The sequence below is a fragment of the Electrona antarctica genome, assembly GCF_951216825.1.
Source record: "Electrona antarctica genome assembly, chromosome: 19".
NCBI classification, from domain to species: domain Eukaryota; kingdom Metazoa; phylum Chordata; class Actinopteri; order Myctophiformes; family Myctophidae; genus Electrona; species Electrona antarctica.
Window position 1 is genome coordinate 23,046,450 of NC_136800.1, and position 16,366 is coordinate 23,062,815.

Sequence of the window (16,366 nt, forward strand, 5' to 3'; positions counted from 1 at the left end):
GTTACCTCCTCTATGATGATTTCCTGATTTTAGCTATATAGAAGAGTAATAGTATATTTGTACGTCTCTAATTGTTATGATGAATTGAACATGGTGGGCCCTATTGTAAACAAGTGTAATACTTTATAGTCTATACTTGCCAGCCCATAGAGCCCCATTGTGAACCTGGGACATGTTGAGTAGGCTACACTAAGGTTTTATGTTCGAAATGTTGAGTATAGGTCCCAGCAGGTAGAAACTGCCAGATGCTAACTTGCATACATGTTGAGCAATTTTCATAATTGGCATAATATGTGACCATACCATTAACAACCTATAGAAGGCAACATTTGTCATCATGCTTTATGTGATTGATTGATTGATTGATTGATTGAAATATTTATTAACAGAAAAGCATGATGACATTTTGATTTTTTTTGCCACGGCCCAGGCCCTTCTTCTTGTTAATGGTATGGTCACATATTATGCCAATTATGAAAATTGCTCAACATATGCAAGTTAGCATCCAGCAGTTTCCAACATTTCATAAAGCTTTGTTGTACTCAACATGCCTGCATGGTTCACTTTCTGGCAAGTGGACTATTATGGTGTCGTCCACAGTTAACAGTTTTGTATTGAGTTGTGCTTGAAATGTACTGTAATTATCCATCAATCAATCAATCAAATAAACAAACTTATTCAAATATTTAACAACGAAACTAACGCTGCAGGTGCACATTCCTCGCGTTAACAGTTGTCTGCCTTGACAACCAACTAGCCAATCACAGCTGCGGCCCGTCCCGCCAGACCATGGGACCTGGAAGCTATCTTCTTCTCGTCAACCAATGAACGATGATGGCGAGGCGCTCGAGACTCGAATTTTCACAATAAAAGTATTTTGTAGTTTGTACCCTTAAACCTCTGATTTAACTACATGGGTTAATGTTATGTAAAGGGTAAAGCAACTAAAGGCGCACCCCCGGTATAAATATAAAGTGTGTGTGTGTGTGTGTGTGTGTGTGTGTGTATGTGTGTGTGTGTGTGTGTGTGTGTGTGTGTGTGTGTGTGTGTGTGTGTGTGTGTGTGTGTGTGTGTGTGTGTGTGTGTAAACGGATCTCTGTAAATAGAAATTGATTTATTGGAGAATTGTAGGTAGCCCTGACACTGGACCAGGGCTAAATTGTACACCATACATTTTGTTTTGATTGTATTGTTGCACTTTTTGCTATGGCAATGTAAACCTACCTATGTTTAGATATAGGCGTTTTGCCTTCTCATGCCAATAAAGCCCTTTGAACCCCCCCCAGTGAGCTGTGGCAAGGAAGCATGCTAGGGCCTTTACTGTTCCTAGTATATGTAAACAACATGACATCAGCTTGAAGTTGTGACTGCAACTTGTTCCTGTTTGTTATGATTAGCCCATGCACAGTACATCTTAGTCTATATACTTGAACTTGAGATACAGTGTACGTGATATGTATTGTGTACTGCCGGTACTGTAGCATACTTTATAGATAGGCTACGAGAGACATCTAGGCGACAGCAAGGTCAGCCTTGCTGCAGTAGGCACGTTCTTCTGTCTCATATCTTATTGTTACGTCATTATGATCCAGCACTATATATGTTTCCTGTTTGTGTAATGAACTTTGTGAACCTTAGCGTGATACTGTCTCGTGTCTCGTTAATTTGTTCTCCCGGGTACCCGCCGGCCACCGCCGCAGTCGCCGTACCAAAGGAATACTTCAACAGGATTGTCACACACCACCCAGCCTGCACACACTACCTGTCTGTCAGAACCAGACGAGGGTCCAGTATTTAGATTACAACACTGTTCGCAGATGACTCAGCACTGCTGGTCTCGGAAGAACAATTAACTGCAGGTTGAAAAGGCCCTCAGCTCTGAACTCGTTAGAATCTGCACCTGGCTCGCTGATAACAAACTATCTTTACACCTGGGAAAAACTGAATCCATTCTTTTTGGATCAAATAGTAATCTCAGCAAGGCAGATGGCTTCTTGGTTAGAGTGGGTGACAATATTATCACACGAAAAGATTAAATTCCTGGAGGCAAATCTTTCCGGTGATAAAAATGGCCACCAACGTAATAAAAACAGTCAACCAAAGAACAAGTTTCCTATACCGGATCTCCTCACTGGTCAACAAAAACACCTTGAAGACCCTAACAGGAGCCGATCGTACAAGGTTTCTTCGACTATGCATGCACCTCTTGGTACCACAGCAGTTCAAAGGCCCTTAAAAGAAGGCTCCAGACTTCCCAAAACAAACTGGCCAGGCTACTATACTGGGCCTCACCCCCCAAACCCACCTCACCCCTCCCCACTTTGACAGGCTGGAATGGCTTAGGGTTGACGACAGAGTACAGCATCTTGCAATGGGTCTGGTCTACAAGATTCGATACACCACTACCCTGCATGTACCTGTCTAATTAATCTAATTAACTTCCTTAATGTCAATGAAGTCCACACCCACAACACCAGAGGGAGTTCAACAAACCATCTGCAACCCAGATTCGGCACAAAATAAATTAATTTCGCTCCTATGCCACAAAAATGTGGAACGCCCTACCAACTGTCTTTAAGACAAGTGAATCCCTTGACTCCTTCAAAACTGCTCTCAAAGGGCACCTACGGACGGCTGCAATTCGAAACTGGCCCCTGTAAAATCGGAATCCCCCCACCCCTTTTTCCCCTCACTGTATATGTTTTCCCCCCTTTTTACCTCCTTTATGATGATTTCCTGTTTTTGGCTTAAGTGTATATTTGTAAGTCTCTAAATGTTATGATGAATTGAAAACGGTGGACCCTCTTGTAAACAAGTGTAATGCTTTATGTTATGGTGTCGTCCACTCACAGTTAACAGTTTTTGTATTGAGTTGTGCTTGAAATGTACTGTAATTCTGCTAATAAATTCTGTTAATAAATTCTGTTAATAAATATTTCAATCAATCAATCAAAATTGAATTGTGTGCGCATGTTTTTGTCGCCCCCTTGTGGCATTCGTACGCTCCACACGTCCGCATGACGTCACAGATTAAGCATACACCGCGTGTTGCTCCAGCTGCCTGCAGTGCTAACTAACTAACAACCCCCCCAGTGTGTGTGTGAGAAGATATAAGAACCTTTCTGCTGCTCATACACCACTGATCATCTCAGGTAAAAACAAACATTCACGTCTTTAATACTTATCGATCGTTTTATTTCTAATGATCATTTATGTGTTTTAGACGCATTTAGACGTTAAGAACGTTAGGTGGTATGGTGGCTAACTAACTAGCATTACATTAGGTGTGTGTGGCTGGCTATCTGCTAAGAGAGCTGGTGGTTGGTTTTGCTAGTTTGCTGCCTCACTTTAGCCAAAATGCTATCGTGAAGCTAGCCCCGTACTTTAATAGCAACTTTAGCTGACCCGAGCAGAGTTATAAATGTGGGTACCCTAGGGGTTTTAAACCACTGTTGTCATCATTATTTGTCTGTAACTAAAAGGACACTGTTGACACGTAATGGATTGCTAGTACTATCAGTATGGCAAGTAACAGCGAGCAAAACTCAATGTATATGGGGCTAAGCGCAATGCTTCTCATTAGCAGTCTGCTAGCGTTTCATGTTATGTGTTGTAGTTGTTAAAACAACTTGGAAGTCCTCTTTTGTGATTGTGATAGCCTCTAAACGTTGTGTTGATGATAATTTGGCCAGTAAGCTACACATGTGACTTGTCTCCCTGAAGACTTAATTCAGCCAGTCAGCTGTTTGTGGAGAGCTGTGTGTGTGTGTGTGTGAGAGAGAAGAGAGAGAGAGAGAGACAGACAGAAGGCCATTTAGCAGCTGAGTAACTAATACTAATAATCCCATCACTTCTCTTCCCTACACAGCCATGAACCAGGAGAAGCTCGCCAAACTCCAGGCCCAAGTTCGGATAGGTGGAAAGGTACAGCAACACAACCTCTTAACCAACCACAATGTTAACTAAATGCCGCAAAAACTAATACTATAAATCTGTTGCAAATAACAGGCCTGTGTTCAAAATTTGACTTGGGTAAAAGTGTTGGTAATTGCATCAAAATATACTTGCCGCAAAATTACTCAAGTTTGTAGATTGGCTATTTTTGAACAGCTGTAGTAGTAATGTATAGTTTTGTATTAATACTAATCTAATTCTGCAAAGTAACTAGTAACCTAATATTAAAAATAATCCTAGTTGAGTAAAAAGTACAATATTCAAACTTATATTAAATATACTTGAGTAAAGTTGCACTCAAGTACAGTACTTTCCACCACTGCCAACCAGTAACAACATGTTGGGGGTTGAGCAACAGGTTTATAGAGGCCCTTGCGCTAAGAACCTGATTATTTTACAGTAATACATGGCTGTTCAAGTTATGACGGCAGTTCTACATTTTGGTTCGATTGTCACTGAAGAAGACCTTCACGTTATACTCTAAAATGAGCCTTATTGTTGTTTCAATTCTCCTTTTCGGTTAAAAGGAGTTTGACGTAACGCAGCAGGTTTTCCTCCTGACCTCAGCATTCCTTTTATAGCCTGAGAGCATGACCCCTTTCAACAGTGGCTTGTGATAGTTTGCCCTTTTTTTTTTACTGGGCAGGCAATTAACCCATTCATCCACTAGATGGCACTACATGATTTCATGATGATGCGCTCCAAACGGAGAGGGCTGCGCCTGCTCTTTCTCCAATCTTTGTCCATATTTCTGTATGTATATATGTGTGTGTGTGTGTATATAAATGTGTATGTCTCACGTTTAAGGTTCATGTTTATTCAGACCTCTGAAAGGGGTGTAGGGATCACTTAAATGAGAAAAATAATGGTGTCAACAAAGCCCAACATGTTTGTAACACTGAATTCACACCACCAACAATAGCATTGTGTATACAAAATGTCTGAAACATCCACGTCACCTTCGTGTACATGCCTAGTCCACAGCACACATCTAGTTCATACCACAGCTACCATCTGGTTGGATGTCTAATTTGTCTCTTTGCAGCAGTGGAAAAAGTAGAACTTTTCTCAACTTTTCCGCATGTCTTTTTTTTTTTTGCTGGCTATACCCTCTGCCAAAATGTAATTGCTCATCACCATGGACAATGCATGGAACCTCTGTACTTTCTCAGAATGCGGAAGCAGAATACCTGGTGTGAATAATGGCAAAAATAGACCTTTTTCTGTATGTCCCCACAGAAATAACCCACCACGAAAAACAAACTTAACGGTGTCCGGTGTAATTTTCCATAGCAGATAAGAGTAGCTGATACAGGACCCGACACGACCATTTGTGGTCTCATTATGATGGACGTTGTGTGTGTATACTGATTATGCTAAAACTGGGTGGCTGTGGCTCAGGAGGTAGAGCAGGTCGTCCAATGATTCCTGGGTCGGCGGCTCGAATCCCGGCTCCTCCTGTCCATATGTCGAAGTGTCCTTGGGCAAGACACTGAACCCTACATTGCCTCCAATGAGTTGGTCGGTGTGAGCTCGCCACCATTGGTGTGTGAATGTTGGAAGTGAGGACGCTGGCGTCGACTGTTCGCCGCTTCACCTCCTAATGTATGAATGAATGAACCATTGTAAAGCGCTTTGAGCACTCGGAAAAGCGCTATAAAATGCAATTAATTGGTCTGGGATTCTACATGGGGTTTTTTTTTAATGTTTTTTTTGCGGCTTTTATATTTTTTATAGAGGGACAGACAGTAGGCTCACAGGAAATGGGGGAGAGAGATTGGGGAGTGACACGCTGTAAAGGCAGTCGGGATCGGGAGTCGAACCCGCGGCACACTGCCAGACTTGGGCTGCCGGCCAAGGTGCCTGGACCGCTGAGCCACGGCCCAGGCCTTCTACATGGGTTTTGCCTGTTTTTACTTCAGTCATCCATCTGTCTTCTTGCATTTGTGCTCTCCCAGCACTAATGTGACTGTCTATTCCATCCATCCTTAGGGAACAGCTCGTAGGAAGAAAAAGGTGGTTCACAAGACGGCAACAGCTGACGACAAGAAACTCCAGGGGTCATTGAAGAAACTGTCGGTGAACAACATTGCAGGAATAGAAGAGGTAAAGAAACGATCTGTAGAACAGATCTCATTGTGAGAAACCTGGTCGTGTTTTAGTTTTGGGCCACACAAAAAGAAAAAGTAATGTAACAATATGATGGATTACATTGATATAATTTGCTCGCTATACAATGCGTTATATTAACGAAAGCTTGAAGATTTGCTATATTCGGTGAAGATATTTGGTACAGTAGGGGGGGGGGGGAGTAGCGGATCAAGTACAGAGCCCTGTGGGACCATAGTCAAATAAGTATAGAAGGCAGTGGTAATTAAACAACTGTATAGTCGTGCACATATGAAATGCGTATTAAACAAAGATCCTATCTTTTCATATGACGTCTCTGTCGTGTGGAAACCTTACTTCATGTCTAAAACTGTTACTTTTCAGGATTCAAATAAAAAAAATGGCAAAAGTAGCAGATCTACAAGCTCAAAGCATGTTTCGAGTTTGCATATCTGCTACTTTTTATGCTTTTGGTGACACTAGTATGATCAAGTAGGTCATTCATTTAACAGAAAAAAACAAATAATATGGAGATAAGAGGACGGTATCAGCCTGACGGCAACGATGACTTAATTGGAAGTGCTTGTACTCGGGCCAAGTAGAATCACTGATGCTTCGCTCAGCCTGTTAAGAGAATGAGCTCCTTTACTCACAGGAACACCAGGTTACTTTTAATGATGCCGTTAATCATTCTACTCATTCAACCCACTTTATCATAGCTCTCAATGTACCCTTCGCAGTGCGAGGAGTTGCGAGTTTGTAGTTCGGCTATTTTCACAATATTTATCTGCTTAATCTGCCTGGGGCAATATGCATTGCAAAGGCAGATGAAGGCTGGCTATGAGAGGCTAAGTCTAAACAGCGACATTGATCTCCTTCCCCAGGTGAACATGATAAAGGACGACGGCACAGTGATCCACTTCAACAACCCCAAGGTTCAGGCCTCTCTGTCTGCAAACACCTTCGCCATCACGGGCCACGCTGAGACCAAGCAGCTGACTGAGATGCTGCCTGGCATCCTCAGCCAGCTAGGAGCCGACAGCCTCACCAGCCTGCGCAAACTGGCAGAACACTTTCCTAGGCAACGTAGGCAGACACACAAATGGAACACACACCCACACACACACACAGACCATCAGGGTTCCAGCTGGTAATGGAATTTTTGTGTCATCATAGAATTTTGAGAGAAATGGTTCTGGAAGCTGGGGCACATTCTAAACTCATGGAAATTGTGACCGTTTTTATAGGTGAAGTCATATAAGTCGCTGAATTTCAGAAATAATTTATGGGTGTCTCAAATGTATGTTGAACAACTTAAGCTCTATTGCAAGAATATCTTATCTGCCAGCTTGATGAAATGCTTTTGAGCTAAGCGTGTAGATATTTTCTCTTTTTTTTCCTTCTCTTTTTTGCCTATAATGACATCCAAAATTTGCATGCCAGGCTGACAGTCTTTAATTGTCTCCTTTGTTCATCACATGTCCACTGTTCCACAGCGAGGGTAGAAAACACTACACTATTATAATCATAGAATCCGTTTAGAAATGTTCTGAACTGAATGATTGTACACACTTGTCGATGAGAAAGCCTTAAAGTTTATGCAATGGAAATAGTTCACCACAAAAAAAAGAGAAAAAATCATTACACACCCCATGAAGTCGGTCATCAAATTATTGTCTTAGGAATGCGACAAAGATCTCCACAAATTCAAGGCTTCATGGGGGTGTGTAGTTGATGAACTTCTCCTACTCGTGAATTGTAAAAAAAAAAAAAGTGTATTTTCATATAAGGACCTGGCAGGGAACTTTGACGTAATGTGCACACATTAAAACAAATGGTAGTACAAATAGTATACTATCAAGGACATTTGATTGAGTGTATTTAACTAAAGCAAATTTTTTTCCCCTTTTTTATACATGTCAGCAATGGACATCAAAACGATCAAGGAGGATAAGGCTGAGGAGGACGATGATGATGATGTTCCAGGTAGATGAACACACAGAACATGATTTATCATTATGTTCCTGATTGTACACTTTTAGTTTGATGGATTTGTAAAAAACTAAAACATAAACATAAGGAATAGGCTTTAGAGTTTTCTAGCAATTAAAGTATAATGCACAATTCCACCAGTAATTATGAACATAACGTCTATTGCTGTCGACAGTGAATACAAGACTGATGTCAGCCTGCCTACAGCTGTGGGTATATGGATAATACATGTACAGTCTATGAACAGTGACTGTAATGAGTCAATATACAATTTATCTATCCTAACTGGGCATCATGGTTCCGTAGTGTACATTCCAGTAGTCCATGTGCCAGAGTCGAGCAAGAGTTGTTAATCTCACTAACGGAGCACAATGTATGGGGGTCAGGCCTGCTTGTGGAGCTTGATGGCTGTCGAGCTCCACAACTGTCGAGTTGCTTTGCGTTATACCGGGGGACAGGTGTCACTTTCCATAGGTAGTCGTGATCTGATTTTACAATGAATGTATTTTTTTCCATGTCACAGATCTTGTGGAGAACTTCGATGAAGCTTCTAAGAACGAAGCCAACTGATGATGCGTTGAGCGCCGCTGCAAAACATTTTCACCACTCGTGGGCTTACAAAAGGCCGGGTTTTGTTTTTCCTGTCATGGGAAATGGTTGTTATAGAAGTGCATTGCCTCACCTCTGGAGACGTCAACCACTTCAGTGTATATCCAAAACAAACAGCACACAGATAACAGTATATCAAATATAGAACTTTTGTCTTCATTTAATTAGGCTGTCATCATATTCCGAATGAGCAGGATATTATGTGCAGCTCTTGTCATTCTGAGGACCACAATTGCCTTGGAAATGCTTTCTAAGTGGTTTGAACCCAGCGCTGTTAAATGTTACTAGTATTTAATATGTTATGTTTATTAATAATACAAATAAAAGGTGATTGAATTTTCTCACATACCATAGAATTGTGTTTGTGAATTTATTAACAGTGTGGGATTTGGTATGTATCTATCTTTCTATAAGTACTATTTATACTTTGGCCATTTGAAAATAGCCGATCTTCAAGTTCACATCACCTCACATTGCAATGCGTTGTGATTGCAATGTGTTGTGATTGTAGATCAGCTATTTTCAAAAATAGCACTGACAATATTTTGGAAAGATTAAAATTTTGGAACAAATGGCCATTTCCCAATAAAGGGACTCCACTCTGTCATGGTTAAGTGGGATTAGGCCTTTGAGTAAATGTGTGATTTTAATAAATGTAATAAACATTGATAAGCACACAAGAAGGCACAGCCACTGGGGAATCCCTTCCCTGGTACAGTTCATCGAGCAGCAGGCAGCAGCATCAGACTGGGTAGACTTCATAGATGATCACGTATTTAACAGAGGTCTTCGCTCTGAACCGTTACGTAACACTAATGCCGTTTGAATTGATCGCTATCGGTGACGTGTTCACGCGTGGTCATTTGCTGCATCGCTGTCATTCACTACGACGAGCTACCGCGCAAGGAGACAAGGTTATTCATAGGCGGGTAATTAAAACTAAATATCATAAATGCCATTTGCCTCACTCCGCGGTGTTGTAACTTGTAACTATAGACACGGTGATGCTTGCGCCGCCTTTAAGACACTTGCCTGGTGTCTCTTGTCTTTTCTGCGGTGGCTGGAAGTAGCCTGGCGGTTCCCAACTCCTCCCCCCCCCCCCCCCCCAAGTGTGCCTACATCATCCCATAGCCCAGAGGGACGGCAGCGGCTTGATTCGTTGGGTTTCTGTTGCGTACTATAGCGGTTGCTTTGACAACTAAAACCAGCCAATCGCAGCGCGACAACGCCCTCCCGGGCCATGGGTTCTATGCGCTGCCTTATTTTTTTCCTGTCCATAATAAACCTTGGGGGAGGGAACGCGGAGTCCCGTCGCACCAACTCCGCCAACAGACTGGACAGCATTCTTTACTTTATCCCCACTGTACTCTCTGAGCTTGGTAGCTAGCCTAGGTGGATAGTCGCTAGGCAGGTGGGTGCTAGGTTGTTTACACGGGGGCGACGTACGGTACTCGGAAATAGCATCCAAAGGCGATTGTTTGAGTGCTCGGGATTAAGGAGGCAACACATCACCATCATGACGGATACCGACGGAGGTGTTTGGCGGTGGCACCGCGCGTAAAGATGAGGATTCCTCCGGTGAGTGAGCGCTTGGATTGGTTTATATCGTGACATGGCCATATCATATCATTGCACTGTTATTACACCGCCATTGCAAGCTGTGAATAATAAATTGAGGGTTGATCGACCCCCCCTCCCTCCCCATGGCCATGAATGATACGATAGCAGCAGGTGTTGGTTATCTGTCTCTGTGTATATGTAATTTAATATTATGGATAGAATGGTGATTCTGCATGCTCTACGGGGGGCATTTGGATTATTACAATAGTTCACATATGTTATTATTGTGACATCATCTCCAGTAGAAAACACTATGTAGCGGAGGTGGCCAGCATCAATGGTCATTTAAAATGGGGAAACAAACTGGGAAAAGTCGAATGGAAAAACGTATAACGGTGTCTCTTCTCTCGCCAAGAACAGAACAGAACAGATCTACAGTCGCATCGCGACGAATTGCTGTAGCTTGTAGATAAGTTATTTTCGGCAAGTGACACGAACAGTGTCTGGGTGTGATTGTGATGATCGGCGGGTCTGTGGCGGTGTGACTGGCCGCGAGTCAGCCACTGCTCATCGGCCAGGGAGCGCCCGCAGCACCGCTGCTGCTGCTAGTGGCTACATTGTATCCAGTGTCTGTCTCTGTAACAAAAGTGTTACTTGGATACGATCAGCGGCGCTCGTGTCTGCCCCGTTACATTGTTTCCCGTGTGTCTAGACGGCACTCGGCTTTTATCTCCCCCCCCCCCCCCTTTTTTTTTCTTTAACTATTTTGGGAAACTTGCTCGCGACCGCTCTGGTGTGATTTGGGGGAAATATTGACTTGGCGTATCAGTCAAGCTAGCAGCTAACATTAACGACACCATCTGTGTGGTGCTGCTACTCCCAACTTGGACCACAACAAAATAAATAAATACATGATCTCTGATCTGTGTTGGAGTCTACCATGCAGCTACACTAATGGAGGCAGCCGTTTCCATATGTTGCTTTCCATAGTCTACTTCTGATTCTGATGACCTCACCATACTACCTTTGATCATACAGAAGCACACAGACAGCTGCTATTGTGTTTGCATAATCCAAGAACCTACCCAGGCAACGATTTTATTTTAGGATGCGTTTGTCAATGTATAGCCTAGCTCTTATTTCCTCATGTTATGCCACACCTAATCATTTTAGGCCACAGGCCTTTACTCAAGACTTAAACTTAGATTTATGAAGTAACCGGGTCTGACTTTAGTGCTTTCTGAAGTGCCAGGTCATAAGGAATTTAAAGTCACTATAGGCAGCAGGATGTAAAGACATTTGCAGGACAGGGGGATCCTAAACTAAAGTGCCATTTCTTTCCTCAGCCCACAATAACATTCAACTTATTGACAAACAGATAACTATTGACATAACAGTCGGAAGCTCTGACTCAGCCATGGACCGTGGTGGTGCACTGGCCCTGTCCTCTTTGCAGGGCAGCCCCCATGGAATTCTGGGCCCGGCCCAATGACCACACATATATCATATCACAATTAATTTTCATAGTAGATCGGGTACACTAGGACCTAGGGACTAGGTAACCATGTGAACCATAGAGTCCCTATTATGGGCATGTCATACCTCTTAATAAGCAAACTGTTGCCAAAAACGGTAGATCTACTACTGCAGGCTCTGAGCTTGGAGATCTGGGGGGGGGGGGGGGGGGGGGGGCAAGTTCAGACACCTGACGGACCCCGGTCAAAGAATGATATAGTGTTTATATTTGATGCGATTATCAATAACATATGATTATGATGAAGGAATCTTCTGAATTCTTATATTAGTTATTTCACACATATTCCCTCATTCAGTTCGAGAGCCTGTTTGATATATATATCTCTGCCATGAATAATAACAAGACAGTAAAGCATTCAGATGATGATATATCATGGCCAAGTTTCTTACATAATGGCAACAGAAGTTGATATTAAAGTGCCTCTGAAAGTAGCTTTCAAAGCCAACAGAAAGACTTGTAGCCCGATCCAACAGGCGTCCATGGTAGTAATGCCTGTAGCTCTTGCTAAATTTATGTCTACAACAGTAACCCAGACTTCAAAGATGTAGGTTAGCGTATGCCTTCAGAAAGTATTACGCCTGTTTTCCCTGATGGGGCCTGGCAGCCTGTTTTCCCTGATGGGGCCTGGCAGCGTGGCTTTTGCTGTTTTCTTGTCTCTCAGCGTTTGGATGTAGTAGATCAAAACATGAGGCAGAGAAAGAATCCCATAATATCTTCTGACGTCTCGCTGTGAAGCAGGGAGCCTGAGAACTGCTTTGTGTGACAGAATGATGACCACTCTATTTAGCTTTCTTGGCTTCAAATCTCTGTGGATTTAAACATTTTTTATCCCCCCCGCCCCCCTTCTTGCATGTCAGAAAAATTATCGCTTTTTAAGCACCAAAGCAACCGTGACCTGCTATTTCTCTAGAGGATATTAACTTGTGGTGGCATGTTATTCTTTTACCTTTGAGATTCTTTAGTTCCTTTTTAATCGCTAGCACAGCAGTTGTTCCTCTGACATATAAAATGCAGCCTACAGTATAAGCCTTCTAGGGAAGAGTATAGGGCATTAGGTAACTTCCAGTCTTGCTCCCAGACAGTTGCATTCCCAGTGAGGGCGTAAAAGGTTACATAATACAATGTCATCCAGTCAGTCATGCATTTCTTTTTAGATTGTTAAGAAGTGATGTCAGTCAGTTCATTTTTTAAAGGGAGAGGAGGAAGTAATCATGTGTGGTTTCCTGTGTCCACCCTGTTACTGAAGCGGACAATATTCTGGAGCACGGGAGAAAAATAACAGGAAGTGAGTCTGGGAGAGGACTCGGGACACCACTTTCAACCTGGCGTCTCTCATTCTTGGCAGGGGTCATTGTCATGTTGGCAAGTTGTGATGGACATTTTCATCAGAATTCCATTTTTGCCACAGACATACAAAATGAGTGGACAATAATATTACCAGAAACGCATAAAGAGTGACCTGAATGACCATTTATTTATTTATTTTACAGGGACAATGCTCATTAATCAACACATCAGTTTTCACATCCATGTAAATGGGCCAGAGTTAGCCAGAAGCTAATTTACATCTGTAGTCCCTGTGCAGGCTCTTAAAAATGATGATAAAACTATCCATACAAAAACACATTACAATACAGTACAATACAGGATAAATATAAACATTGTACAGGAGACAGAACAACCGCAGAGTGAATTGAGAAATGACACCAGTGATAAAATAGAGCTGATAATTACTCGTAATTACAGATTTGATTTGTTTTTAGCCACCTCTTCAGGTTGAATTTGAAGGTCAAATAATTGGATGTCTCTCTTACTTCTGTAGGGAGACTGTTCCAGTGATGGGAGGCTCTAACAGAGAAGACTGTTTTACCAAACACACTACATCTGGTTGGTACTTCACAGTCCCCTCTGGTAGTTGCCCAGTCCCCTCTGGTAGTTGCCCAGTCCCCTCTGGTAGTTGCCCAGTCCCCTCTGGTAGTTGCCCAGTCCCCTCTGGTAGTTGCCCAGTCCCCTCTGGTAGTTGCCCAGTCCCCTCTGGTAGTTGCCCAGTCCCCTCTGGTAGTTGCCCAGTCCCCTCTGGTAGTTGCCCAGTCCCCTCTGGTAGTTGCCCAGTCCCCTCTGGTAGTTGCCCAGTCCCCTCTGGTAGTTGCCCTTCTTGCTCTGTCACCACTGTCCGTTCGACCTATGAACTGTTTCAGTGGTGGAGGTGCAAGTCCATTTAAGATCTTAAAAATGAGACGAGCATCTGCAAAATGTTTAAAGCTGTCAAAATTAAACAAGTTGTACTTTTGAACTATGTGCCAATGGTGGTAACGGTTGGGCTTTTGGTCAAGTGTTTGTAATATCTCTTTGTAAAGTGATTCTATGGGTTTTAAAGTTGTCTGATTTGTCTGCAACCAGGTTGTGAAACAGTACGTTACCATAACAGGTCTGTAACTCGGAGAGTGTTCAAATGGACAAGGTTCCAGTGGTTCCAGTGGTTCCAGTGGTTCCAGTGGTCCACACTCTCAGAGTTAAGGTTTTTTTGCAAATAAAAGTTTTGAGAACCACTAGTACTAGTTGGATGCCATCGTGTCGTAGTAAATAAGTGTCACATATTCTGAAAGAGACTTGGCATTCAGTAAGTGGGTCTTATGATCAAAATAAGAACATTCTAATGATGTGTAAAAAGAGAAAATAAAACATTTGCCACTGACACATTGTCCATATTGGTGGAAATTGCAAGTTTTTTGTAAAGAAGATTCAAAGATTTTCAAAAATAGCGTATCTATCTATAAGCTAATAACGAGTGGTAGTGCGACAGGTTATAGATCAGATAAGTCCTTGCTCTTTTTTAAAATAGGGCTTAAAGGGATATTTCACTTTTAAACATGACAGTTTTTAAAGTTGCTTGATTAGATATTCAGGTATTGGACTTATTTTGTTTTCAGACACGCTCCCCTTCCTATATAAAGTTAAACCTATTGTAACTTCAAATGTTAACCATGTTAGATCATGTTCTTTGGGAAAATCTCAGGAATTAAATCAAATGAAATGCAGGTAAAATTCATGAAAAAAGTAATTGAAAAAACACGTCTCCTCACGCATTAGGACAATATCAGTTACCAGAACCAAGGATGTGTAGGCCCCTACGTGTTGTGAACCAAGGATGTGTAGGCCCCTACGTGTTGTGAACCAAGGATGTGTAGGCCCCTACGTGTTGTGAACCAAGGATGTGTAGGCCCCTATGTGTTGTGAATGAATCTGACATGGTTCAAATGGAGTTTGTCGTTACAATGGATCTGTATAGATCAGGAAGGGGGCCTGTCTGATAAAATGAATACTGAATAAAGCAACTTCTATCTTCTATCTTGGGTGCTCACAAAAGCCAGAGTTGACGTTAATGTGACCTCCCAAACATGTTAGAAAGTGAAATATCCCTTTAAGTAGTTAATATCGCTTCATTCAGTTTCATTGCCATTCCTCCGTATCCAGCCAGGCATGGTTATCATATTAGCACAGCGTTGAACCATTTCATTACCATGTCTGGCTAGTGGCTACTCCATTGAAGTCTATTTCTGGTTGTGGTGAATGAATGGAGACGTCCAGTTAGCTTAAATCCAGCATGAAAATTAATCAATGGTTCGGCTCTCATTTCCCATTTAATGTTACTATTTGAACAGGCTTCAGGTCTGTATGTGCAGTAATTGCCCTCAGCGTCTGTCCATTTAATCATGTTCCATTTGTCTCCTGTAGTCAACAGTATGTTGATACTTTAAATGGTAGACCAGATGGGATTAATTAATATTTGATGGCCTTTGTAAGGACCTCTGACATTAAGCTAACTTCGTTTTTAAAGCCACGAGTGGCGTGCGGAGGCTCTTAAATGTAGCGTGCTTCCTCGAGTCATGCATGTTATTAGCAGCGATACATACTGTACATGCACGCATGTACAGTATGTACACTATGTGCTAAACACATAGGCCTATAGGTTTTATATTTTTCATTTAGACCTACACTGTTTATTTTATAATCCATCCTATCCATTGTGTGGCAGGGTAGTCTATATAGCCTATGATGTGTGATTCCCCTCATTTATACTGCATTTGCGCATATAAAAATATAAAAAATTAACCTTTCATATAGAAAACACAATTGTATTGATAATTGCTGATGGGTGGGTAACACAGGCAGCAGACATTTCCTTAATGATTAATTAAGTTTCAATTAACGATTATGAATATAAAAATAAATAGTATCCCTACATTCTACATTTAATTGAATTGCATTTAATCAATCATTAATGTATTTCGACCAGTCATTGGATGTCTTCTTGCTATTTGATCCTCCTCATCCATCAGTAGCTGAAGGATGTTGTACAGAAGCCTTTCTAGACATTGTGAAACCTTTAACAAACCGTCACAGATGGTGCCCTCCCTGCATTTGCAAATGTATACGTCTGTGACAGTGACAGACAAATGTTGCGTCACACACACACACACACACACACACACACACACACACACACACATACCTTCTTTTGAGCCTCATCCTGAGTTTACACGTCTAAAAATACAACCACTTCACTTTGACGAAAGATGCATTATTCAGTGCCTCTGCAGTGAG

At 42.0% G+C, this 16,366-nt stretch overlaps 2 protein-coding genes across 3 annotated transcripts in view; both read left to right on the forward strand.

Annotated features, from left to right (window-relative positions):
* Positions 1-3,015: 3,015 nt before the first annotated feature.
* On the forward strand, positions 3,016-9,020 carry LOC306943412 (transcription factor BTF3 homolog 4-like). The gene is made up of 6 exons (XM_079529715.1): positions 3,016-3,152; positions 3,869-3,924; positions 5,947-6,060; positions 6,948-7,149; positions 7,987-8,049; positions 8,579-9,020. Exons 2-6 carry the CDS (start codon positions 3,871-3,873, stop codon positions 8,623-8,625), a joined length of 480 nt encoding a protein of 159 aa, XP_079385841.1. The 5' UTR covers positions 3,016-3,152; positions 3,869-3,870; the 3' UTR covers positions 8,626-9,020.
* Positions 9,021-9,992: 972 nt separating this feature from the next.
* Positions 9,993-16,366, forward strand: part of zfyve9a (zinc finger, FYVE domain containing 9a) — a 72,873-nt gene continuing 66,499 nt past the window's right edge. For both annotated transcript variants that reach the window (XM_079488942.1, XM_079488943.1), the window contains exon 1: positions 9,993-10,242. The gene's annotated coding sequence lies outside the window, so the exon portion shown is untranslated. The remainder of the gene's footprint in view (positions 10,243-16,366) is intronic.

What these genes read in the sequence shown, in the direction of transcription:
- LOC306943412 (XM_079529715.1), top strand. Translation starts at nt 3,871, where the DNA reads ATGAACCAGGAGAAGCTCGCCAAACTCCAGGCCCAAGTTCGGATAGGT. An exon ending in ACATTGCAGGAATAGAAGAG is followed by an intron (nt 6,061 to 6,947) that starts GTAAAGAAACGA and finishes CTCCTTCCCCAG; the next exon opens with GTGAACATGATAAAGGACGA. An exon ending in CGATGATGATGATGTTCCAG is followed by an intron (nt 8,050 to 8,578) that starts GTAGATGAACAC and finishes TCCATGTCACAG; the next exon opens with ATCTTGTGGAGAACTTCGAT.